The 27,412-nt window shown below is 45.8% G+C and overlaps 1 protein-coding gene across 1 annotated transcript; it reads right to left on the reverse strand.

Moving 5' to 3' along the window:
* Positions 1-3,285: 3,285 nt before the first annotated feature.
* On the reverse strand, positions 3,286-25,200 carry LOC144935848 (matrilin-4-like). The gene is made up of 13 exons (XM_078862659.1): positions 24,823-25,200; positions 22,263-22,409; positions 17,664-17,872; positions 17,122-17,298; positions 15,908-16,091; positions 13,004-13,135; positions 12,026-12,148; positions 11,117-11,239; positions 10,512-10,637; positions 9,831-10,244; positions 6,583-6,735; positions 5,502-5,606; positions 3,286-3,928 (listed from the first exon to the last, which is right to left on the reverse strand). Exons 2-13 carry the CDS (start codon positions 22,402-22,404, stop codon positions 3,867-3,869), a joined length of 1,950 nt encoding a protein of 649 aa, XP_078718785.1. The 5' UTR covers positions 22,405-22,409; positions 24,823-25,200; the 3' UTR covers positions 3,286-3,866.
* Positions 25,201-27,412: the final 2,212 nt, after the last annotated feature.

The raw sequence follows: 27,412 nt of genomic DNA on the forward strand, positions 1-27,412 counted from the left end.
GCCGGTATTGACGAATGTGTTGAGTGTTATTATTGTTGTGATGTGTTCGCGAACATTTAAAGTACGGAGCAGTGGCATCGTGTTCCCGTGTATTTATTACCATTCCAATAACACCAGTTGCATTTTTTTGTTTTCCCCACACCGAAAGCAATTGGTTTGTGAGCCTAGCACGGGCTTGTACTGAGGTGGTGCCTGTGTCGATTTGCGTCAATGCCATGAGTTCTGGACAGTTGGATGAGTGTTCTGGCCACACCAGGACCTGGTGTGGTATCACTCTATTGGTGGGACTAATAATTAAAGATGACTGCTAACCAGGGACGTGCGGTCAGGGGAGGCAGGGGAGGCACAGCCTCACCTGCCATACTTCAATGAAAATAGCTGTTACTAAAGGTAAAAAATAAGAATAATAAAATAAAATGAATATGAAGATGTTTCCACTGGTCTGTTATAAATGTCATTTCTGTACGATTCCTATCATTTTTATAGTCAAAATCGCCAAATTTGCGGAGCTCCGTTGCAAATACAGGAAGAGACGAGGGGTGAGGCAGCGATGCGCTCAGCCTCCCCTCTGATTGCGCAACCCCTCAGAAACTGGATGGAGCGCGGGCAATAAGCGTGTGCCTGTTACTATCTCAGTATGTCACCAATGTAATATTTGTAGACCCCTTCATTTCATGTCCTCGCCTTCCATACTCCAGGTAACTTATTTCACGTATGTGTATAGCACGCCCCCCTCAGTGAGGCCACGCCCCCCTCAGTGTGTGAATCTGGCTCTGACACGAGCCAGTGCCTCCCCAGCCATTGACCTCACCACACGTCACTGCTGCTAACATCTGTAGTGTCCTTCCTCGAGGCGTGTGTGTGCGTGTGGTGTGCGGCGTACACACTCAGTCGAGGACAAGGTAGTTGCAGGAGGCACCGCCTCTTTTTATCATCTCTCGTTCACACCACCAACTCTGGCCTCCTCTCTCGCTGCCGTACAGCCCGGCCCAGACACGACCCTGTTCCCGTTGCACCTACGGCATCGACCGAGACAGCCAACAGCTGTTCAGCCGCACAATGGTCAGGTGAAGGCGGCAGCGACAAAGGCGGCGACGACGAGACGAGTCCACTCCCAGAACAGGCAGCCTGAAGTTCCTCGCTCTCCACTGCTTTTATTCCCCTCGGCGCGGCTTGGCTCGGCCCTAGCCGTGCCTCCCTTCTCAATCCCACCAGAGGGTTCCCTATGAGGTCTACCTTGACCTTTGCCCCAGTTCCTCCGCCCTGCTGGCACACACACCGTGTATATGCTCAACAGCGTGTGCGCTGTGTCCACCTGCAGTTGCTGCTGCTGTACAGCAGTCGGCGCTGTGTCACTACACATGTGATGTACCCACATTAGTGACGATTATCTGAACCGCTCCTGGGCCTCCCCTTGGTGTGATATGTAAACATCGCCACCAGGGAGACAAAGGCGGCCGGGTTTGGTGCTGGCCACCCACCCCCTTCGTGTGCCGTTCCCACCTGCATAGGTCCTCGCTAACAGCACTTGCCCCAACAGTCTATTGAACATATTCTTGGGTCTTTCGATAAAGTCACGTAGATAGGTTCAAAGAAAATGAAAAAAACTACGACGTTTCGATCGCAACACAAGCGGTCGTCTTCAGGAAAAGGGGAGTTAGCTTCCAAGACAAACTGTTTATAAGGGTTTGAAATGGGAGTAGCCCAAATGTCAGCAGCCAATGATAATGTAAGTGGTGGGGGGATCTTTGTCTCTTTGTATTTTGTACGCATTTTCAGACGTATGATGTAGGACAAGCGTCATAATGAAACAATGACACCCAGGTGATGATGCTCATGATGACACGACAATCTCACCGGAGCAATCGATGACTCACGGAGCTACGGTCCTTGATGTTGGCGCGCGCTCCCTGTGTGAGCTCTGAATATACCCACGAATTTGCTTGACGTTATTACGAACTTAATTTATTGTAAGCGATCATCATGACACCTACGGCAGATATCCCGCAGGTGTCCACTGCACAATGCTCAAGTCGTGCACATTTGCCTGGCACCAATCTCTTATGTCGTCAAGCCATTTTCTATTAGGTCTTCCTCTCATTTAAGCGATGGAGCAAGATAAACGAGAGGATTATTCAGTGGCCATCGAAAATAATTCTCCGGATTGCAGGGGAGAGACACCTGGCGTGTGGTTCGCGTGAACTCGCACCCACAATCTCCGTTCCCGTCACTCTCAACACTCGGCCGGGAAACGAGTGAGGTCGGCTGGCCCGTGGGGGTTGGGGGGTACCCTCTGGAGTCTTTCACCAAAAGATAAATAGCACTCCGTTTGTTTCGAACTGCTTTTACTCCGTGGGAAGTCAAAAGTGTGTTTTTGTTTATTATGGGCTGACTGTATTCTGCCAAGCATGGCACATTTATACAACCAGCTCAGGACTAGAAGTGGAGACAACGGTCGTTCAATTCGTTCTGGTTTTTAATGTAATTACATCACATAATTACACTTCACAATACAGTATTGCTACGCCAGAATACAAAACAAATTAAAAGTACTTCGTTGTGTAGTTGTCTCATCGGTTGTCTTTTAACCAAGAGTGTGTGTATGTGTGTTTTGCTTGGTAAAGGACGAAAACATGTCACTACAACAATATACATTGTATGGGCTGGCTCCAACTGCTGTACATGGATATGTCCATGCTCGTGGATCAGCAAACGTTGTATACATTCCCTGTTTGAAGTACAGAGGACTCTCACCGTCGTACATAGGCCTTACATCTGGTGGCCACACATGCTGATGGGAGACGGTAAGTGTGGTGCACGTCAATAGGAATATTAAGTGCAGTCGTGGTCTGGCTGAGCGTTTAGTAAATAACCTTGGGTGAATAAGTCTGCACTGGACTGTACCTGGAAAATTCCCACACGTCTCTTGTTGGATAATTGTGAAGCCTACAAGAGCAATGCATTAACAAAGCCCAGAGGTTATTTACAAGGCCCACTAAAATACCGAACGTTAAGGAGACTGTTAAGGTAATTTTGTGGGTACATGACGAATACAATGTTCATGATAAATGAATGTCGAGTGCTCGAATACAATTTTAATACACGAACATCAATTTACAAAGAAAGTCCTTACATTGCTTTGATCATTACAGTTTATGCATGTTTACTCATATTGCTATGCAGAGCAGTTGATTAAAAACAAATTACAGAGAAAATATAAAAAGAAACCCAATGAAGAGTAGTTCATATTTTGAAGATAGCCATGCATGGCTAGCATGTGGTTAATATGCTTCCATGCACCATCAAGGCTCTTTCACAACTGGAACATTTTCTATTCACTGGGGCAAGTAATGCAATGATCTGGAAACAACATGACAGTAGATGACCCGACCAACATTGCTTCCTTAACAAATGTCTAGCCAGTGTTAAACTCACATGTGTGCTCCAAAACGTAATGGGACATTGTCCATCTATTTGGCAAAGTTGGAATTTTTTTTCTAAATGGCTTGGATTTAAGGATCAAGCACATATCTCACATCAGGGCAATGACAATAATTGATCGATCCAATTCTCCATCCCATACTAGTTCACCTCATCCTGGCATACACATTGACAAGCCTAAGGTATTTACTCAGATCCCATTGGCTACAGGCGTGTTCCTTACTCGCAACCTTGTCTCAACAATTGCCCGGTGTGAAAAGGGCCTTACAAAACGGCACGGAAAAACGACACGTTTGTACTACTTTTGGGTGGCAGACGGTGTCTGTATGAAGAGCTGATGGGACAGCGGTGCAGGGGACTCCATGGGCAGTCCACTCGCCAGACTGTGCACACGTGCAGTGGTAAGAATCGACAGCTGTTCCTCGCTACTTCCCTTGGAGGTGCAGGCTGTTGTCCAGGCGAGCCACCTTGCTCGCCAGGTTGTCATGTAATGCTGTAACGTCAAGGAAAACACAGTCTTCGAAAAGCACACCTTTACGTGCACGAGCAGTTTTGCATGGCTGATTTAGAAACTGTTCTGCCGTGCAAAGCAATCGTGCAACATTTACAGGCGTCCCTCGCATATCGCGCTACGAGATGCGTTCCTGAAAAACGGCGCGTAAGTCTAACCGTGCTGCATGAAGCCTATTTTTCCACAGACATACATTGGTATAAGGCGGTGGGGGGGGCGTTAAAGAAGACAAATTAAGCATAATTTCATTTAGCCCTGGATTTACAAAATACATATAAATGTAATAAATCATAGAAATATAATTCACATTATAAAATCACCTAATAAAGTATTTAATAACAAAACATTATTAACATGAAAAATCTTACTATTGACAAAGATTACTGAACCAGGAGTGACATCAGGGCTTCTTGAAGATTCCACGGGCTGCTTGCAGCAGCACGCATAATGCAAACAAAGGCAGCAGTTCGAAAGTGGCTTTGCCCAGCCCGTGACACTGGGCACTGCCATGACGTGGAGATGCCATCAGATTGATATTTTAGTTGGTTAACCTGCGTAATATTTGTATTTTACTTAGAATTTTTATCATTGAAAAAAAAAACTTTTATTTAGAAAACTATAATCATACAATTTTTGGGGATTTTTTTGTTGTCTTGAGCGTAAGTGTGAAGTATGTTCCTTAAAGGTTAATCGCCGAACCGCAAATTTGCGCTATGGGTGAACGTGTTATGCGAGGAAGCCTGTGTAACTGACCACTGTATTTATTATTATTCTATTTTTTGTCTCATGAAACCCTCAATGAGTTCCGATACGTATTTTCAGGAGGGACTTAGACGAGGATGTTTGGTAAATACCAATCACAAGAGTGTGGCTTGTGAAAAGAAACTGGGGTGCCCAGGAATACCACTTCCACACACATAAATTCAATCCAGACTCAGTATATTCATTATATATCTGGCCTGAAGCCATTCCTAGACTGCCATCTCCCGACCACCTTACAGTCCCCAGCGTCGCACCTGTAACACCTGGTATGCAGCAAGTGGCCACTTGTCAAAGCACTAACCAGGCTCAACCCTGCATAGCTTCAGAGGTCCAAAGAGATTGGGTGCACTCAGGGTGATTTGGTAAGCTCAAAGTCAGTATTCACGAGTCAGCAGTGAAGGACTCACTGGATAGGATTCCACGTAAATCAATCAGGGTGATTGACGACCCAGCACTAATTAATTAACTCCGGTCACTCACCGGCAGTGAGTCGCCTCCCGATCGCTCTTCTACCGCTACTACAATGGTCAATGTTCCCGTGAACTTCACTCGTGGATTCCTCCACCCATACCAGACTCTTTCGTCTCACCCACACTGTGTTCAACCAACACACTGCCGGTCAAAACACTTAACTTTCTGCTTTCAACTCCACATTGCTAAATGGAGAAATGTTCAGGTCATATTCTCAGCATTGGGATGTTTTGGCCAATACCAGTTCCACTGTACGTGTGTACGGCTGTAGAATTTCACGTTAGCGATGCTTGCAATGAAAGCGTTCGAAGGATATAGTTTTGCTGCAGGTTCTCGATGAGGGAGAGCACGTGCTTCCTGAACTCAAGCGCCGCCTCGCAATGGCACGGGTCGCTCACAGACAGACTCTTCTTCACTTCCTCTGCACACGCACAGCAGAGCACAGGGCAGGCAGATCCGCGTGTGATTCACACGCTGTTGTGCGTGGCGCTACACACAGTCTAACACAGCAGTGTCGAAAACGCAATGCAGGGTCATTTCGTTTTTGCACTTTGCTTTTCGGTGTGCTTTTTAATGCCTCGCAATTTACTTTTAAAGCCTTAATGCATTAGCTCTTTTCCGTTGGTTCATCTGTCTGTTATGGGGACGGTCGCAATAGCACTTGAGCAGATGATACAATATAAATGTCATTTTAGTATAGAGTTGCGTTGCTGTTCATGAATTACCCTATTGAAAACTATACACATTGATCGAAGGGGTTGCCCAAACCTGTTGGGCAAAGCTTTTGGACAACCCTTTTAATCTATATATAAATAAAATGTTATTTATATTGAATCATGTGGTTAAACGTTATTTCACCCCACATTACAGACAATGGGCCACCTGCAAATGATAAGAAGCCAAACAACAGACTTCACAAAACTGTAAAATCAATAAGAACATCAATGAAGTTAGAAATCAAAGGGCACAACACAAACATTCATGAAGATGTCAATAAACAATCGGAGCATGAAATTGAAAAAAATGCGGTTGTTTGAGAACTTTAGAGAGCCATAAAATTAAGAGATTCTGCACTGATCTCTACAGCAAGCATTGCTCATTAAAGTGTGAAAACGAGGGATGGCTCCCAGACAAGACGAAATAACCAATGACACCATTAAACAAGCAGAGCCGGATGTTTCAACAAAATTAGCGAACCTATTTCATAAACGTTTTCAAAGAATATAAAATCCCCCAAAAACGTGGACTGCTGATGCTGCAAAACCCCCCTTGTGTTCATAAACGGATAACTAAACTGCTTCGAAGAATTAACAACCCATTAACAATAATGATCTACCACAACTGTCTAATCACCCATCATCATCATCATCGGCTGAGGAGGCCGACGCGGCTCCCACCAGCGCAGATGCGCAGCTTGAGCTTCTCCGCAATGCGGCTGATGGTGGAGAAGTCGCTGGAGTAGTAGAAGTGGTCCTTGTCCGGATCGCTGGCGATCTCTCGCAGCTCCGACTCTACCGCCTTGCCGATCCCCACGGCGTACACGGTCACATCTGCAAACGCGCGCGCAGTAACGGACGCCTGTCGCTGAAAGTGTCGGCTTCCCGCACAGCCCGGGGTTGCAAGTGTACGCTGTTCAATGAGGCGAAGGCTCAAGGGAGACCAGGAGAGAAGTCTCATTTGCGAGAGTGATCTGTGTCACTGAAACTACTAAACCCAAAACACACACTGAGCAGCAATGACGCGAATAGAAATCTGAGCAAAAACATCCGTCGCGAAAAATTGAATATATTTTGCATGAACATATATCCATGTTGAATAATACATTCCCTGTAGATTAAGGCAGCACTGGCAGATGATATTTAGATCGAGCATAGTACAATTAAGTGACAGAAAGATTAAAGAGGGATAGTGTGACTATTGTACAGACAAAGAAATATGAGTCAAATGCAATTGCGAAAGCCCGGGTTGATTCTGCATCTCACTGGAAAAATTTCAGCGACACGGTATTTGGTCGAAAAATAATTCATCTCATTGCCACTAATTCATCTGCGCATTTTGCTTATTCCCACCAAAAACAAATAAACGAGGCCGTAGCTTGTTTTCTTTTAAACCGCAAGGAAGACAGTAGAATACAATTCAGATAAATATAAAATATTCTGGAGAACAAAAATGTCCGTGTTCCAAAAAAATGTAATCAAAGAATATACAATAAATTTGACACTGTCGACAGTAATGAAAACTTAATTTGGCTCCACTGAATAAAATCTGAATCTTTATTTAGGGGCCGTCCATAAATGACGTCACGCACCTAGGGGGGGGTCAGACATTTGTGACGATGTGTGACGAAGGGGGGGGGTTGAGAAATGTGACGTCACGTCAAAATGTGCAACTTTAAATAAATATAGACAACAAGTTCTACTTAATTAACTTTTTTATATATTTTTTCTCCTACAACATCAGAGTGCAGCGCCACATTAAATACACACTACAGTGACAATAGTTGAAAGCGATTTAAAGCATGTTTATTTTATTTGGGGGGGGGGGGGGCAGAGCTTTGTGACGTCATATTTGAGGGGGGGGGTCTAAATTTTTGTGACGCCGTGTGACAAGGGGGGGGGGGGGTCAAAAATCGTCCAAAATTGCGTGACGTCATTTATGGACAGCCCCTTAGACTGCAGGAGGAATCCAATGAGCTATGAAGCTCTTTATCACAGATGTCCAGTATGGGCAGGGCACAGATGTTTACTTGTGGAAGTCAAGTTTTTGCAGTTGCTGCTGCTGTGTGATACCACACTGAGTGAATGTGTGGTATAACGCGACAGCATTGCCACATGGTTTGGCCAACATCGGTTAACATTGCACACGTTACCCCCTGGGGTGTAAATTACATCTGTAATTAGCAAGCGATGCGGTCAAGCAGCACTCCTTGCGCGTGCTGTGAACGTCAGCGACAGGCACGTGCACACCCGCCAGATTACACCCCCATGCTGCCACTTTCCAGGCACGTGCCAAGTCCGTGCCTGCTCTGAGCTGGCGCGAAGTTGCACCGGGCGATCACGTCGCGCGATTACCTGGCGCAACCGCATGCTGTGGGCAACACAAAAAGACAAAGATCCCCCCCTGTATAGCCTGTATAGACTTTTGGGGAAAGTGCTGTAAGCGAGCACTCATGAAGGCCGATACGACACACGATGGGAGTGGGTGGCCAGCACAACACCCGACCGCCTTTGTCTCCCCAGTGGGGATGTTTACACACTGTGTTGCCTTAGTGGGCAACACATGCACCACAGTGACAGGCACCCCCTCCAAGCCACCCTCCCAACTCCTGCTCGCCTCTGATTCCCGGCCTCCTGCACCCCCACGGTTTGATGTTGCCATCGTTCGCTGTGGCTTTTCAGGCAGCTCTGCTGCACTGTCAACAGTGCTATCAGATGGAGTTGCCAGGGGCCAACTGCAACGCGTTTTGTGTTATTTAAACGAAGGCTTGGCTCTGACATCAATAAGTCACCAGCATTTGCTTTTGGTCTACCTGCTGGGTGCGACTCATCCTCTTCCACACGTAAACACTCATGGGATTGGCCGTCAACACCTTCATGTGTGGAGGACTGCAGAGCTTGGGCAATCACTGGCGCCGCATCACCTCCGCCGCGAGGCTGCCCTCCTGCTTGTGAGCGGTTCCTTCTCGTGCCTCTTAAGTCGTTCTCTCCCATCGAGATTGAGTGAGTACTCTGCTCGTCACAATTCGAAATTATTATGACTATTATGAAAGACTCGCTTTTTTGCCCGTCCAAAGATGGGTGAATATTGCAGTAAATCTGAAATATCATGGGACCTCCTTTGCCAGTGTCAAAATATAAGAATAGGTTTTCCCCTTTTTTCTGGCAACAAAACAGGTGTTAAGATGTTAAAACACCAAACTGAAACCTTTTGCAAGGAATAATGTCTGCATTAACCACAGATACTTGTGGTTAAAATACTAAGAAAAAACATGCTCTGACAATATATACATTGTATTTGAAACTGATTGCTCCACACCAGAGACAGCTTTATTTAGAGCCGAGTCTCAAACATTCAGGTCTAACACCGTTTGAGACTCGGCTCTAAATAAAGATTTCTCTGGTGTGGACCAATCAGTTTCTAAGACAATGCATATAGTAACAAAATAGTGTTTTTCTTCAGGGTGTTAAACATTTGATGGAGAGAAAAGATGGGTAACATAAATACAATATGGATAGCAGCAGGTACACAACAATGGCATGAATAAGAAGAGAAAGGAAAATTAGATTTTCTTTTTTGGACAGGTAATGAGAAAACCAAAGACTGAAAATAAATGTTTTGACTGGGGAAATTATAGGAAGAACAAGATATTGGAGAAGACAGTGCATTCATTACATAAACAACGTGAACAATTGGATGCAACGGGGAGGAGTATCCAATGCAAAGTTAATGAGTGAATATCATGTACAGAGCAAAAAATGGAAAGACTACAATCGCTGACGTCGTTGAGACAGGCCGTCACGGCACAGAGAGCGAGAGATGGGGATTGAGGCACAAGCCAACGTGGAAATACTTTGCAATATGCAGTAAAAGCAAGCTCAACCGTCGAGGGGCAGCAGTGTGGTTACTACGGTCCCGGAGCTCGTACCCATCTCTTTGAGCTTCGAGGCCCACTCGGTGATGTTGTCCTGGGCACGACCATCGGTGAACACCACGGCGACGCGCGTGACGTTCTGCGAGGGCGGGCGGGCGCCCTCGCCCTCCGAGAAGCTCTTGAGGACCAGGTGGCGCAGCGCCTGTCCCGTGGAAGTGCCCTTGCCTACGTAGCGGAGGGCAGCGACGGCGCCGAGCACCCCGGCGGCGTTCGAGTGGCGCCCCAGCGGAAACTCCGGGTGCACGCGGTGCGAGAACTGCACGAGTCCCACCCTGGAGCGCTCGGGCGCCACGTCCAGCGAGCCCACGATCTGCCCGACGAAGCCCTTGACCAGCTCGAAGTTCTCGGGCGTGACGCTCTTGGAGCTGTCGATGACGAAGACGAGGTCCGCGTGGCCCACGCGACACTCTGCGAGCGACGCGGCGTGGGGGATGTTGTTGAAATTCGGTGACGTTAATCGACGCAATGACACGTTAAGGTCATTGCAAACTCTATTTTCGTTCTTTTGTATCGACCTTATTTTCTGAGCTGTACTCTCAAAAGACAGGATTATCCTCCATTGATTTTATCAATGGTGCCCGTGCACCATTGCCAACGCAGCAGCATCACCACCAAATCAATTGCTGAATGCAGACGCATTATTATTGTTGTTTTGTGCGTGCGCAACTGTGGTACCGATAGCGCGGCACGTCCTCCTGTCGTCGTTGAGCACAAAGCCCACGTTGCACTCGCACTCAAAGGCCCCGCCACCCTTGGGGACGCAGTGGTGCTCGCAGCGATGGTCGCCCCGCAAACACGGATCTGTGGGAGGATGACGCACAGGGGTCACTCACGACCCCGGGGAATGCACTACGAGCCTTTTCCTTACCGAGGTCCGAGTATGAACTTTAAAATACCTTTGGTGGGGCCACATTGCCACACAGCTCAGGCACTTCTCAGTGCAGAGCCCCTTGCTGTGACAGAAGGGACTCTACTCACAAAAACTAGAAACACAGTGTTGCCAAGTGGAAATCATTTGCCCCTCTTGCACCCGGTTAGTCACAGAAAACATGCTTGCAATGATGCATAATTGTAATTTGTAGGCCTATTCGAAGTGGGAGTCCCTCACGAGGCCATGGGCTGCGTCAAATGCAGTCGCAGGCCAGGGCCGTCAGTTCCGTGTCACTGGTGCAAAATAACCGTTGCACCTTACCCTATGAACCCCAGAGTTACGTTCCACCATAGGCACATTTGTGCATGCACGCCGTGGCCCTGCGGCTCGGCCGTCGGCCCCTCGTTACCGGCGATCGAGCACGTCCTCTCGTCGTCGTTCAACACGAAGCCCTCGTCGCATTTGCAGAAGTACGAGTCTGGGGTGCTCACGCAGCGGTGCTCGCAGCCGTGCTCCCCGAGCGTGCATGGATCTGCCGGGCGGGGGAGGGGAGGGGGGGGACGCACAACAAAATGCCTCTCACCGGGCCCGTGGCAGCGACAAGAGAGACGGGATGCGTACGAGAGTACGTCCGCCAAGGAGACGAGCAATGAGATCGGCTCGTGTGCAGGTGTGCTTTGTGGGTTGTTGCGTCACTGAACCATGAGAGAGGGTGACAACTTGGGAGGTCCTTCTTACTGGCTGATGATGATGATGATCAGAATCAGAATCTTTGTTTAGACTGGAGGAACCCGATGAGCTATAAAGCTTTTTATTCGCATATGGCCAGTCGGGGCACGGGGTCAGCAAGTTTCAACAAACAATACAATAACAACAACAACGATAGGAGTGAAAAATAGAGAAATGGTAAGCAAGTCACAAAAAAATAACAAATAGGTCATGAAACAAGTATATGAAGCATGTGTTTGTCTTTGTCTGGGAACAACTTACAATTTATGGAATTCTACGAAAATTATATACAAATATTACATTCCGGGAAATGGAGAAAATGAGACTGAAAATTACGCTAAAAACTGTAAGCCAATACAGAAGAAACAGTGGGAACCACGCTATGTTTTTCTTTATGGCATCATGACCCCAAATAATGAAATTAATTAAATTACTGAGGATTCATATAGATATGAATCAATATATAACCTGCTGAATATATATTTTAAGATGTAAATCAATGAGGCCAATTGCGTGACAAAATAGCTTTTTGGAAGTAAGCAAAATGAAGCTTCATCAGTGCAGAGCGAAGAAAAATAAATGTGAGCACCCGCAATCCGGCAGCTCTTCTTGTCCACATCAAGAACAAACCCATCCATGCACCGACATCGGACCACTCCGCCCTCGCCGAAACACTCGTGCTCACAGCCATGCCCCTCCAATGCACATGGGTCTGCACGCACAGGGACAGAAATGCACAGGGACAGGAACGCACAGGGACAGGATCGCACAGAGACAGAAACGCACAGAGACAGAAACGCACGGGGACAGGAACGCATGGGGACAGGAACGCACAGAGACAGTCAAAGCACAGACCGCTGATGTCTCAACGTACAATGACTAACCATTTTGTGTACAACAGGCATGTTTAATTCTCAGTGTAGCTGTTAATTGTAAAAAAAACCTGAAAAAACTATTTTAGCCAAGTGGAAGACTGCCTCATATCAATAACTCAAAAATTCATTTCATTTTTGAAAGTTGTGTTGCTCATTAGAACTTTCCCGATAGCAAGCCAGCCAAATGAATCAAAGAGTTGCCCAGATTTTGGGCAACAAAAAAACAGCGCTCAAATTATTGACCTGACTGTGATGTCATGCCACGTGCGGTGTGGTGTCATCTCCCCTGGCTTGAAATGTATAATTACGATCTGTAAGGTCACCAATAAAATACTTCCAAAGGCAAATGCACGTTCGAAACCATTATGGAATCGAATGCGTAATATTCGTTATTGTTTAGCATTCATCTTCAAACATACGTGACTAAAAATAATAATTTCGACAGCTTTGTCAATCAATAGAAGCCTGCCCACTCCGTGTCAGAAATGAGAAGTTATTTGACCATTCTTTATCACGCCAGCCAGTACGGGTTGGTGAAGAGGAAGCCCAGGACCGTTTCAGATATCACTCGTTAGCCGTGGCCCTGAATCGAAAAACTCACCGGCTTAATTGCACCACCGTGGCAAAGGCTCCTACTCACGATACGTTTTTTTGTTAGGGATGCACAATGCCGCGCGCTGTGGTTTTTGTACCAACGAGGCGGCAGCTCTTGCCGTCCTCTTTGAGCTCGTAGCCGTTGTCACAGCGGCAGGTGTAGGTGCCGCCACCCCCGGACACGCAGCGGTGCTCGCAGCCGTGCGCCACCAGAGCACAGATGTCGGGCCCTGCACGTGGAAGGGAGACACAGGAGATTCACACACACACACGTCGTTCTACAAGCTATCGTCGCATGCCCTTCACGGCGACGAGCGTCGCTGATACGGCGGGTAACCGGAGTGCACTGTCAGCGAAGATTCGTTTGACGGAGAGATCAGCGGCCATCTTGAATGCATTCTATGACGTTAAACAGGAATGCCTGTGCATTCACAGGCATGTAAGAGGATTATGAAAGCCAATAAACAAATACAGTACTGTAGCTATTATTGCACAGTTAAATACGTGGGCTATCTGATGTGAGTTTGAAGTGTTGTTAATAAGAAAAAAAACGTTAAATCACTTTTAGAGCATGCTTTGATGAGGTCACTGAAGTGACGTTTTTTTAAAAGTGTGGAAAGCACACCAGTGTGATGTCAATAGAGCACTACTTTGCAGTGACTTTAAAGTGACTGTGTCATTATTACCAACAGAGGTTAAATCTCACGTGGGACAGTCCGGGAAAGATTAGGTGTGCAAAATAACTGCTGGTTATTTTTAGGAATACCTCATCCTCTAAGTATATTTTTTACATTTATTAAATAAAGACATGCAGACAAAAACTACTGAAGGTGTATAATCATAATAAACTGTCCTTGAATTATTTATATATTTAGTAACTCCCACATTGCAATGATAACATTTTAATATCAGAATAATGTGACATAATAATACGGTATAATATAACAAATCATTTCATTATAATATGGTAATCTTATCATATTAGTATCTTTATTGAATGCAACAATCGATAAAAGTGAGTTATTTATTTGAAACATGTTAAAAGCCCATTGGAAAAGTTGCATCATTTACAAAGTAATTGAAGAAATTATATTTGTGACAGTGGGATGATTACAAACGAAGCAAGATATTTTTTCGAAAACAACAAAGACATTTTACTCATTGGAAAATCATCATCTGAGCACTGAGACATAGTGCAATACAATCATCGGGAGACGACAATCAATAAACACACATGCAGGGTAAATATGATACAAAGATAGAGAACCAGCGATCCGGAATGTGAACGGATGTCAATTTTCAAGAGATTTTTAGAGTTGTCATCTAACACATTGCACTCCGTATGACACATCCTTTCATGTATTACCATGATATATATTTGTCACTGCAGTCTGTGTGATGCTTGTCTGGGCAGTCTTATGAAGACCTGCTGTGTGAAATTTCACTCAAATCCTTCATACATTCCTAAAAGTCTAGTCAATGAGTCAATGCGTCTGCAAGTGGCCAGTGAGCGGTGTTCACCCATTCGAACAGCGCAATGCATGCGTTTTAAACATTTATGCGACCGAGCTCCCTGATGTTGATACCACGCTCGCCACTGGGCCAGTTTGCACCAAGGTGACAGCTGAAATTCCTCCTGCAGTGTGGAAAGTTGAAGAATGCCATCTGCACGCTTAACGTACAGACCCCACCATGGGTGGATGTCACAGTTGAAAGTTTAAATCACCTGTAACTCAACAGGGATTGTGTACCCTGGAATTGTTTGGCTGCCTTATTTTTCTGACCATGGTTCCCCTCCATCATTGTTACCCTCCGTAATCCCGGAAATCGTTGATAGGAGCTGCTAGACTTTAATGTATATAAACAATTAACGCACACCCCTTTTTCAATACCCTGCTGTCGGTCATTGGAGTTGATTCACCTTACTTCACTAGATTGGTCAATATGGATTGGTGAAGGGGTGAGTGGCCAGGAAGAGTTCAGATATTACTTTCCACTGATGTCAGCCATGGTCGGGAATTGAACCGATGTTCAATAACCGCCGTGCCACCGATCCAACCATATTCCCTGTAAAGTAAGTCCTCGTTTAACACGGTAGATGCGTCCCTGAAAAGTGCTGTGTTCAGTGAAAAATGCATTAAGCGAAAATCATTTTCCCATAAAAATGTTAATGATGAAGGTTGGTTAGATATGATGTACTACTAACGCACACCACACAGTAAGATGGTGGGACAAAGAACCGTGGGTACGCCGCTGCGGTACTGTATAATTCCACGCACTGTATCATACCGCTGAGGAAAGTTGTTCGTTATCGACCGCTCAGAAACCGTTTCATATCGGTGCGCGATCTGCATTGAGCGAAAAGCACTCCCGAATGTAAGAACCGCGTTATAGCGAAAACGTGTTGTGTGAGCGTGCGTTAAAAACGAGGACTTACTGTAGAGACACTGGAAAATGTGTGAGTAGAAACATAGAGATAGAAATGAATATGCCAAATAGTACAGGATGCTCTTAAGCTCAAATTCCACGCATGTGACATTTTAATTGATAAGCTAGTTCAAATTAAATTCACATTCCCTTGTACTCGTGTTTCTCTGATTCTGGTCATGTGAACAGATCACATCAACTGGCACGATGACCATAACTATGGTGGAGAATGTGTCTCTTAACTCACATTGCATAAGTCACTTGTTGTGTTGGCCTATGTGTATTATTTAAACAGCATTTTTAAAAGGTGCCGATAAGGTAAAACTGAATATGTGATAACGTTGACCCAACATTATTTCCTATGTAAATGCGCAACGAATCAGCACGTTCAGACGAGGGTGTCATCGACACTCACGGCAGCACCCAGGACTGGAGTTTGAACACGTGCACTCCGACCAGTCGAGCAAAGCAAGCAAAGTCTGCTGTGGCTATCTGTCGCTCGTGAAGCTCTGAATAGCAAAGCATTTTTCGTCGTATGTCGGGGGAGGGGGGAAAGAGCTCGGAGAACCACGCACCGCAGAACTTGTCCTGGAACTTCGTGCTGAGTTTCTCGATGACGTCGAAGCTCTCCACGTAGTAGGTGTGCTGGTCGGCCGGCTCGGAGGCGATGAGGCGCAGCGACAGCGGGTCGGCCCGGTCCACCCCGATCGCGTAGATCTCGATGCCGGCACGGCGTGCGCGCTCCGCCACGTCCCGCACCTGCTCAGGCCACCCAGGAAGTGAAGAACGTTGGGCTAATGTCCCGCACCTGCTCAGGCCACCCAGGAAGTGTAGATCGTTGGGCCAATGTGCCGCACCTGCTCAGTCCACCCAGGAAGCGTGGAAAGTTGGGCCAATGTTGGGCCAAAGTTGGGCAAAGTTGGGACAACGTCCTGCACCTGCTCAGGCCACCCAGGAAGCATGGCACTTTTGGCCAACGTCCGGCCAACGTCAGGCCAATGGTTCCAACCACCTGCCAACGTTGAACCCAAACGTTGGCTCAACGTTTGCGTGTTTACTGGGGACAGATCACCAAGGTGACTTGTGCTCACACAAGGTGCAAAACCCAACCATGGCTACAAGGTAAAGGTGCAGCCCTACAATTACTTACATCACTGCTGCCAGAAGGGCCTGTACTAAAGGGAGCTCGAGAAAGTTTTAGAGAGCACCACTAGCGGGCCATTTGGGCTACTCTTCTGCACTGGCCAGACATCTTGGAATAGGTGCAGTACCCCCACACTCTACCCCACCACACGTGACCAATTACTTGCTACTGAGTGGAAGAGGTGCGTTTAGATGAATGTGCTATTCGGCACACAGAGGTTATATCCCATCTGACACACGCCCAGGAAACATGGAACATTGGCGACGAAGTTGGGCCAACGTTGGGTCAATGTTGGTGCGCCAAGGTGGCGAGATGTTAACTACCTCGCCTGGTATACAGTAGGTCATGGGTTCGATGCCGACCCCGACACCTGCTGTATATTTGCAGTTTGCATGTCTCTCTCTCCCCGTGATCACGTGGACTTTCTCCAGCTCCTCCGGTTTTTCCCTCCACATTGAGAATCAACATGTGTTGAGAGAATTTTGCTGATATACATTTCCACATGATAAACCACTTCGTTGAGCTATCATTTGTGGCCAGGTAGCTTCTAAAAAAAAACCTATGCAGCTCAATGGGCCTTAGTTACTGGGTGCTCCAGTAGATCACCCTTCTATCTTGTGTCTCTCTGTGTAAGGCACCACGGACCTGATCCTGGGGTCGCCCGTCGGTCACCACGATGGCGATGCGAGGGACCCGGGACCGGGCCGGCCGGGCGCCCTCCGCCTCCGTGAAGGCCACCGTCATCGCGTACTCTATGGCCAGGCCCGTCATGGTGCCCGTCGCCAGAGGCTCCATGGCCTCCACGGCAGTAACCATCTCCGCCTGTGCAGACGGCCCATGGCACAGACGTGGAGGCATTACTGTCTCCATCCATCGCCTCCCCCCCCGTATCAGTTTCTCCCGTAGGCTGAAACTGTTTATTTTATCTAAATAACCAGGTAAGAGGCTTGTTTCGTTATTGATGTGACTGTTAGGCTGAGCATCAACCACTCAGCCATCCAGACTAATGATTTCCATAAGGACACTTGGCCTGAATCGGTTTATACGTCCAGGAGTGTCATCAGCTGGGTGTGGCTTATTAAACAAATGAGAGCCTCCTCTTGTTAGGGCTAAGCCATGCGTGAACGCAATAGAGACCCACAAAAGATTAAAGGCGAAATGAAGAAGAAGACCACGGTGGCCCCTACCTTGTGGCGGTGCGTGGCGAGCGAGAACTCGTGGTGCACCGTGCTGCCGTACTTGATGAGCCCCACCCGCGTCGCGTCCGGCCCGATGTCCAGGTTGCCGATGATGGCCGTGATGAAGAGCTTCATTTTCTCAAACTCACGTGGCCGAACGCTCCGCGAGCTGTCGATGATGAATATGAGGTCCACGGACTTGCTGGCACAGACCGGGCCTAGGGTGTCCGCGTTTGGATTTGCCGTAGACACCGTGCGTTAAAATGTTAAATAAACGGAGGGCCTTGCACTATATGGCAACAACTGCACACGCGCTACATCTGACTCGACTTACCAACTGTCAATAACATCCAAAGAGAACTACTAACCCGACTGTGATTACTTTCGATGAGATGTTTGAAAGTAACCTACATTGCTCTATTTACTTGTTGGCAACACTCATAACCATATGGACAAAGTTACTGAAAAACAACTTATAATAATTATATTGTGGTCAATGCCATGTACTACAATGCTATGAAGATTGATTTAATTGACATTAAATCACGAAATGGACCTCAACAAAAGTAACACATTTAGACAAATGTTATCAATAAGGTACATCAATGATGTGCTCCCCAATTTCAGATTATTCCAAAAAAATCTGATCCTCAACATTTTTTACTTCTAAATGATATGAAAAACCAGCTATGATGGCACTTGCATCATGTCACTTCATTACTATTCCTGCCAAAAGTGGAACTATGCAATTTTGGGTGGCATACCTATTGCTAGCATGAAGACATGCTACATTTGGATGTAATGTAAATTATTTTTTAATCTGAAAAATACTTAGAATTATCATAGAAAATCCAGGAATACGATGTTTTTTTACACCTGGAACTGATCCCTACAGCACACACACGCGTGATATACGATTAATAGTTACCATATCATCACTGATAGTGATAATAAGGGGCTGTGGTGGTGGCAAAGCTGACGTTGTTTTGAGGTAGGGACATTTCATTGGTTGAGACTCGTCGTGGTGACGACACAAAGGAGTGAATTCCTTTGGAGGAGGAAGAGCCTTGCTTTCGGGGGGAAGGATGAGAGCTGAGATGTAATATTTCACAGGCCGGTCTAGCGTTGTATACAGCAGAGTGTGCACTGAAAACCCAACAAGAATGCTTCCGGTGCCCATAAAAAAGGGCCGCACAGAATTACACGCGAGCAATATCTCGTGTCAAAAACAAAAACCTCGCAGAAACCAAAAAGTGACTGGCAGTTGGTGTGGCTTCGGTCTCATTTCCACTTCCCATCGGGTTCATCTGCAGTAGAAGGTCATTCATCAAACATAAACACTCACGTGCTATACACGTTTCACGTTTTAAATCATCCAATTCAAATGAACAACATTTTATGCATTGACCTATGGATGTACACCAGGTTATTTTTGATTCAACAAAAGAACGCTGAACCGAGTTCAACTTCACGAAATCCCACCTGCAAGGTGTGGCGTGTTAAACCTGGCCTATACTGTACTGTGCACTCGAATGTCATTGGCGACATGTAGCCACAGTGTGGGGCTAACACATTTTGAGCTGCTGCAACGTTTGGCAAATGATCACAACGTCTTACTCCGACTGGCATCGATTCGTACTGCCAAAATCTTCTGCATGATCATCACAAAAGTCCAGATTGAAACTAAATTCTACTTCCCGCAACTCATTGCATTGCACTCAGTGCCAGATTAAGCTCGTGCGGGGCCTGCCGCATATGTTATAAAGGGGCCCTTAAAAACACACAAATATTAAAATATACATTTTAAACACCCAGTCGTTTATAAAAGTTCAAAGCAGTCTAGTACTATAGTAATGGAGAAAGTGCAGAATCACTGAACCGGAATTGATAGCATGAAAGTATTTAACGCGGGGCCCTTAAAAGTGCTGGGCCCGTAGCATATGCTACTTTTGCTACTGGGATAATCCGACACTGACATTTGAACTCTCCAGCTTAGGGTGGAATTCTCCGCGGCAGGAGCAGTCTGACTCACAACATCCTCCTTCCTACCTGCACCAAGGGCCAGGACCGTGATCACTGCCGCGCATTGTCTCTCTGTGGCTGCTGCACATAGGCATCAGCGTTCAAACCCACACCGAATTATAAGAGACACTTAGAGGCCCCGCAAGATTTTTTGTTGCCCGGCTTTCGAGAAGAGCTTGGCTCGCCCCCCCCCGCCCCCCCCCCCCCATATTCAAATATGCTCAAAATGTCCCCCCCCCCCCAATGTATCGCTATAAAATAGATTTCTGTTTATATGATTGTGGTTATGGTTGTACTTTATTAATCCATAATCTCTGCCATTACATTCAATGAAACGAGAAGAGGTAAAAAAGAAACAGAACAATGTAATACACTAGTAGACATTATTGTAAAAAAAAAAATCCAGCCTATGTGTTCGTGAATTTTGTAATATTTTAGGCAGGAAAATCGTTTTCAAATGTAAATTTTCTTTCTGGGGGGGGGGGACCCCAGACCCTCTGGAAGATTTGCCCCCCCCCCCAATGTTGACTCCATGGCTACGGCCTTGCTGTGAATTATTGCGCGAGTTACTAATTGCACTCTTGTGATTATTCTGACAAGCCCCGTGGGGAATGTATACCGAAACTCCTATCTGAAATCTGTTTTCAGATCGCCTGTAAAAAAAAATAACAACCTGATAAACCTGCGACAGGCACCGGTGTTGACCGACAAAATCGAAAGTATTGGTGCGATTTTATCGAACCATCAAAGAACACTGAACGAGTGAGATTCGTGTGGCTGATGCCATTGAGGTGAATGTTAACTGTATTCACAAAAAAAACGAAAGAAAAACTCGAACACGAAAGTCCGAGACACAGCCAAGGTGTGCGCCTACAATCGGTGTTTGCTGTTCAGTTGGCCTCTTCATTTCATTAACCTTGACGGCCGCGCTTACGACTTAGGGGCCGTCCATAAATGGCGTCATGCGATTTTGGACGATTTTTGACCCCTCCCCCTTCATCACATGACGTCACGAAAAGTCAGACCCCCCTCAAATATGACGTCCCAAAGCTCTGCCCCCCCTCCAAAAAAAAATGCTCCAAATCGTCATTGTAGTGCGTATTTAATGTGGCGCTGCACTCTGATGTTGTAGGAGACAACATTTATTAAAAAGTCTATTTAATTAAGTAGAACGTGTTGTCTATATTTATTTAAAGTTGTGAATTTTTATGTGACGTCACATTTCTCAACCCCCCCCCCCCACCTTCGTCACACATCGTCACAAATGTCTGACCACCCCCCCCCCCCCTAGGTGCGTGACGTCATTTATGGATGGCCCCTTACGACTTATTGTACACGACGGAAATATACATTCACTTTTGACTTGGGTCGCACTATACAAAGCATAGGCGTTGTAGCAGTGTGTCATTGTAAGAGTGTTAAGGTTAACGTCGTTCACTCGTTTTAGAATCAAGGTGCATTAAGAGTATTTGGCTGCTTTACATTTCCACGTGATAAGCCCCTTCGTTGAACTATCATTTGTGGCCAGGTCGCTTCTGAAAACGAGCTACAACAGCTCAGTGGGCCTTACCTGGTCAAATAAAATAGCTGTATAATTTTATGTTTTTTTATTTTGCTTGATTGATACACTTGTTAAACTCCAAAAATGCTCCCCAAAGTGTTCTCTGAACCAATGTAACCTTGGGCCCGTTTTGACTTCACTAAACTTCATCAGCATGGCGTGGTTTGTAAAACAATAATAATTGTCACTCGTAACGCGCAGCGCTCCCCAACCGGGCGAGGCAGCAGCCACGCAGTGGGCAAGAAAATACTTTTGGGAAAGCATCGCAGTACCTTTAGCGATTAAAGATGAAAACTCTGGTTTGTTTTGAAATATAAATACATTCCTTGAAATGGTTGTTGTTTCAATTATGAAATTAATGCATTCATCATCATTTTTGGACTCGCCACAAACATCGTAGCGGGAGTTTGTTTAACAGGCGAACTATATATTTCACAATCGACCACATCATATTAATCACTCGTTACAATGACGCACTACTCCCAAGCCCATGCGATATGTGTATCGCACAACCCAAATAAAAAACCCAACACAACCTTTGCGTCGCACACAATAAACGAGCGGTAAACGAGCCAACCAAGGCCACTTGAATGAGAACGAATCTCGTTCCGAGACACCTCACCGAGGGTGTGAGCGAATAGGATCCTGTGCGGCGGATCGCTGTCACGAGGTGAGATGATGGTGATGACGATGATGCTGTTTTGATGATGATGATGATGATCGCGAGTGATGAGTGGACGCACGCACGCCCCGCGTGGCCGCACGCCACGTCCACAGACACGGTGACCGCATCGCGCGCGTTCAGATGCGCTTCCGTGGCCGTCTGGAACGCTCTTCCTTCCGAGATTAGGAATCCACTGGAGCTATGCACTTTTAAATCATCTAGATTGAAAAACTCATTTCTTTATAACTGCTTTCATGTGTTTAGTCTGTTGTCCTTACCCCTGCACCCCCGATTAGCGCAGTTATCGACGTACGGTGCGAAAGAAGTTCAACGTACACACACATACACACTGTGAACGCACCTGAGCCGGTCCCCTCTGGCAGCAGCGGCGGGCCCCCAGCAGCATCGTCAACCGTGAGCGAGTCCTGGCCCCTGGCGACGCCTCGGAGGAGGAGGAGCAGCAGGGCCAGGCACGCCGTCAGACACGTCGCCAGGGCACGCATTGTACCTGGGGGGTGATGATGAGGATGATGATGATGAAGATTACAACAACGACAAAATGGAGCAAAAATACAAAACAAGGTTTTACGGACCATGTCTATGCATGCCTACGCCATTGGCCGATTTAGTCAATCGTCCTTAACCCCTGATAAGTTAACTAATGACGTAGTGATGCTGCTGCTGGCAGTGGTGCACAAACAATAATAGTCATGATAATTGAAATAACAAAAAACTCAACAGGTTCGCCCCGGTAAGGCTGAAATGAATACAAATATATACAAAGTAAAAGGCGACGTTTCGGGCAATAACCCTTTTCCAGAGCACATATAAGCTCTCCGATGTGTTTTCGAGTTGTCACACGTGTTGGCCCAGCACGTTGTACATGACCCGAACACACATGGCAGAACCATACAGTACGAATAGAAAACGCGACGCGATTTGATCCGTTTAACTTGTGCGGTCTTCAATGGCAAACTACAGGAAATTCCACTTGAGCTGGTTTGTGCAATTGGCTACAGCCGTTTTGTTTCAAATGGCAGCTGTAATCTCCAACACGCAAGTCGCCGCATTCCCTCTGTAAATGACCGTGTTCCCGAAACGTTAGCTTACTTGAGTAATAACCCACGGGATGAGTGGTGGCGAAGTGATGAGCACACCTTTAGAAACATGCGTTTATATTAATTACATTATGTTGCTGCTATCATTTCCCACGTGATAAGCCACTTCGTTGAGCTATCATTGGTGATGGCCAGGTTGCTTCTAAAAAATAAGCTAATAGCTCAGTGGGCTTTACCTGGTAAAATATGTGTATATATATAAGTGATTTATTTTCAATTTCTTATACTTTGCACTCCGATTGTGTTTTTGTATTGTTTGTTGTTGTAACGTTCTGACCTGCCCCTAATATAAGTATGTGAAAAAGAGCTTCATATCTCATCGGATTCCTCCAGGATAAGTAAATTTTCTGAGTCTGATTCTGACACTGCGCTTCAAACCCGGTGATCTCGAGTTCGATCCCAGGGCATGGATAAACGTGGCCAGTGATATCTAAACCGTTTTTTGACCCCCCTTTGCCTTCTTCACCAACTCCCATCGACTAGGGTGGTGAAGTATGGTTGAACAACCCCTACGACAGACGCGGCGTCGGGAGGTCTTCAACCCAGCAGTTGGTTGACAAAGGACTGTAATTTGTAATTACATTTTTAACATATATAAGTGTTGTAACATGTTTAATCACAGCTTAAGCAAAGCTTCATACCCAGGGCAAAGGAAAACAGACAACAACTCCCTGCCTGCCGTGTTGTATCGATAACACGTGCTGCGTTCTCCACGTCGCACTCGCCTTGAGCACACAACCGTGTATATGAAATCCTCTATTTACGAACATTCGACTTACGAACTTTGAGAGATACAAAAAAACCTGTCCATATGTCAAGTTGCCTGTTCGGACCGAGAGTCGTAAGTTCAACCGCCTCGCAATAGATGGCGGTGGTAGCATCTACATCTACAGAACATGAAAAACCAGTGGCATCTACGGGAGATTATACAACTTTTGAAACCATTCCCCGTGTTTAGTGTGCATGCCGTACAACACGTTTGGTATCGACAGGAGTAAAGTTGGACTTACGAACAAATCGACTTACGAACCCACCCCTGGAACCTAACTCGTTCGTAAGTAGAGGAGTCCTTGAACACGTACAGTATTCCATCTATATAGTGCCTATAATTGCATTACATTTTCATCCAACGAGCTCAGGCTACTTTTCCAATCTCAGAGGCATGTATCCAGCATGCCTCTGGTAAGTAGTCGCCTTAATGCAGTTCAACTAATCAGCTCAGAGAGCTATATGAGACAAAAAACTACATTTCTGGGGAGACCTGGCTTACAAAACTGGCGCAAAATGTATCAGGACTAAGAATAAATACCACGTTAAAGATCAATAGAAGGCAGACAAAATGTAACATCTGTTCACTGGGTAAGACAACCATTGAGATAAATCTCGTTTTCAAGGGTGACCTGGGTCAGCAAGTGACACCGGTGGAGTGTAAATTATAGAGGACTGACGGAGACGAATCAGATCAAACGCGCTGGTTTTGAACACCATCACCAAAGCAAACAAAACATGTTGGTATGTTGAACTTCTTTCGCGCCGTACGTCGCCAACCGTGCTCATGCGACACAGCACAACAGTTGAAAGAATACACGTACATTTGTGAGAGATAATAAAACCACAAACATTGCGCACGTAAAACTTCAAGGTTCATCCATTTGAAACAAATAAATATCACAAATGCCAGCATTGCAAACATCGTGATACTGCGATGCAGCGTGAATAACGAGACAAGAGATGGATGAGCGCGCGACGTTCACCTGCTGTGAGTGGCGATGCGTGAAGGAGACAGGACACGGCTATCCTTACCAGTCGAGGCGAGGATGATGATGATGGTATAGCCAGGCGCACCGCTGGTACGGAGGACTCCTGAACTTTAGCGATATACCAACATCAAACGCGGGATTTTATTTTATTTAAAAAAAAACACACACAGAGAAGCGTGACCCGAAGCTCAGAAGCTTAATCAAATATCCTGAAAGAATAAAAAAAAATGGGCCGGGTGGAGAGACGGACGGGTAAGGAGAAGCGGTAGCTTGTCCAGAAGATGCCCCAAAGACCCCCCTATCGTGTCCGTCGTGTGCCGCACACGCGAGTTGATGCTGATCAAGCCGGTTGGTGGTGCTGGTGATGGTGGTGCAAGATGTGAAGAGCGTGCCCGCATGCACCTCCCTCTAATAAGGCCGGATAATCATCTCACGGCAGCTGTTCCTCCTCCTTCTCCGCTGCTCCTATAAGACAGCCAGCCACTCTGCGGTCTGTACCTGGTGGCTGTGTGGCTCACTCGCCCCGCCTGTCTCTCCCCCCTTCCTCCCTCCCTCTCTCTTTCTCCAGTGCCGCGTCTCCCCCCTCCACCTCTCTCTTGCGATGACCCCGTCGGACCTCTTCTTCAATGGGCTCCTTGTTGAGATCTGTCTCTCGGAAAAGAAATAGTTGCCACCGAACAGAAGCCCTGTTTGTTTGCTCTGGGCCGAGCGGGCTGCAAATAAAGTGCATACGTGACACCACGTGCCCCCGCGGGCTGACTATAAAACGGCATGTTTTAGGAAAGGAAGATCTCTCTTTGAGAGAACATACATTGCTTTGTTTTGATAGTGTTATGTATATAGACGCAGGTGGGTCTCATCTCTTATAAAGGGACATTGTGGTAAAGCCATTGTGTGAATGACATTGTTACGGATGACATGCAAGTGTCACGTCTAATGGAATGTGGTCATATAACTTACATTATCTTCACGTGTATGCCAGTTTACCTTAAGGCAATTAAATCCAACAGTATAATCGTCAACGAGTGTTACAATCTCAATTATGTAAATAATTCTGTATTATACAAATTACGCATATGATCAAATATCCTACGGCTTTGCTACCACTTTACACCATATCGTATTGACGAGCATGGTGAAGTATGGGCAACTCCCCCCCCCCCCAGATCTGCATGGGGTGGAGTTACCCTTATCCAGCAGTGGATCGGTCAAAAATTGGTTGTACAAGTACGTATACACATTGCTACTAATGACATGTATTTTTTTTTCCAAGAAAGCTTCACTGAGATTAAGTACATTATTATTTTCAGCAGGTTCCTCAAATTGGATTTTTAACCAATTGTATGGCTTACGTTTTCTGAAAAGAAACCTTATAAAAGAATCCACTGAAGATAATTGTGTTATTAGGGTGAAATTGATTTTGGAATTAGGCTGTTCATAAAATGTGAAACAATATAAAAAGTCAAACAGATTCCACGCTGAAAATAGTTTGGGCATTTCTCATATTTGTTGATGGCCCTGAATCAGTAGTGGAAATTTTACATTCATATGGCAGGTGCCACCAGTCTCCCCGTAAGACAAGCACAATTTACTCTCCACAAATTGGTGACGATTTTTTGTACAAAACCAAAGCAGAATTATTAGCTGACTTGATCCATAGCCGGAATTTGAGCTCACGACTTTTAGATTGTGAGATGGGCACTCTTCCACAGCACCAGCAGAGTGGACTCTAGCCGTACAGCGTTAACCAGAGGGGTTGGACTCACTCCTGCAATTCTACGAATCGTCACACGACTCAGGGCCGCAATTGCGTTCGAGAAATGAATATTTTTTTTAATGTCTTTTCTTAAACATTCTGGTTGCATTGTTTCGTATTTGTTATATTTTCTATGTAAATTGCTGCCAAATTCATTAGCCTAAGAGTGACGCTGTCGTATCGTTAACTTATACAGTAATGAATATAAGCCAAAAATATACATCGAGTCTTCCATAAACATTTTGATGCATGAGCCCACATAATACATACACATTGATTAATCAATGTATCATTACACCCTAATATAAATCCGAATTGTAAACTCACTCTTATCCTATTAAATAAATAAACAATATTCAACAGGTAGGCAATATCTTTCATAATGAGGGGTGTTTGGGTTAGATTGCATAAAATGTGTCCTTAACCCACCACCACTCGACACAGCCAATTAGTAAGGTTTGCCACGTGAACAAGATTTACAATGGATTACAATTACATCGATGTGCTGAAGTAATAGTGAATTGGCACGTTTTGTTCATGTGACAAATCTTACCAATTGGCGGTGTCGGGTGGTGGTGGTCGTGGGTTAACGACACATTTATATTTCATGCAATCTAACCCAAAAACTTTTATTATAAAAAATAAACAATATTTTAAAGCCATATTATATGTATGTTGAATTTCTTTCGTACTGTACGTAGCCAACCGTGCTAATCTTTGTCAATCCACTGCTACGTGAAGGCCTGCCCCTGCCGTGACAGTAATACTTCATCACTTTGATCAGTACGTGTTGGTGAAAGGGGGTGGCCCAGGACAGTTCAAAGGCATTCACGTGGCCCCTGACGTTATCTGTAGGCCAAATTCCGACTCTCGTCTC

The sequence above is a fragment of the Lampetra fluviatilis genome, chromosome 14, assembly GCF_964198595.1.
Source record: "Lampetra fluviatilis chromosome 14, kcLamFluv1.1, whole genome shotgun sequence".
Taxonomy (NCBI): Eukaryota; Metazoa; Chordata; class Hyperoartia; order Petromyzontiformes; family Petromyzontidae; genus Lampetra; species Lampetra fluviatilis.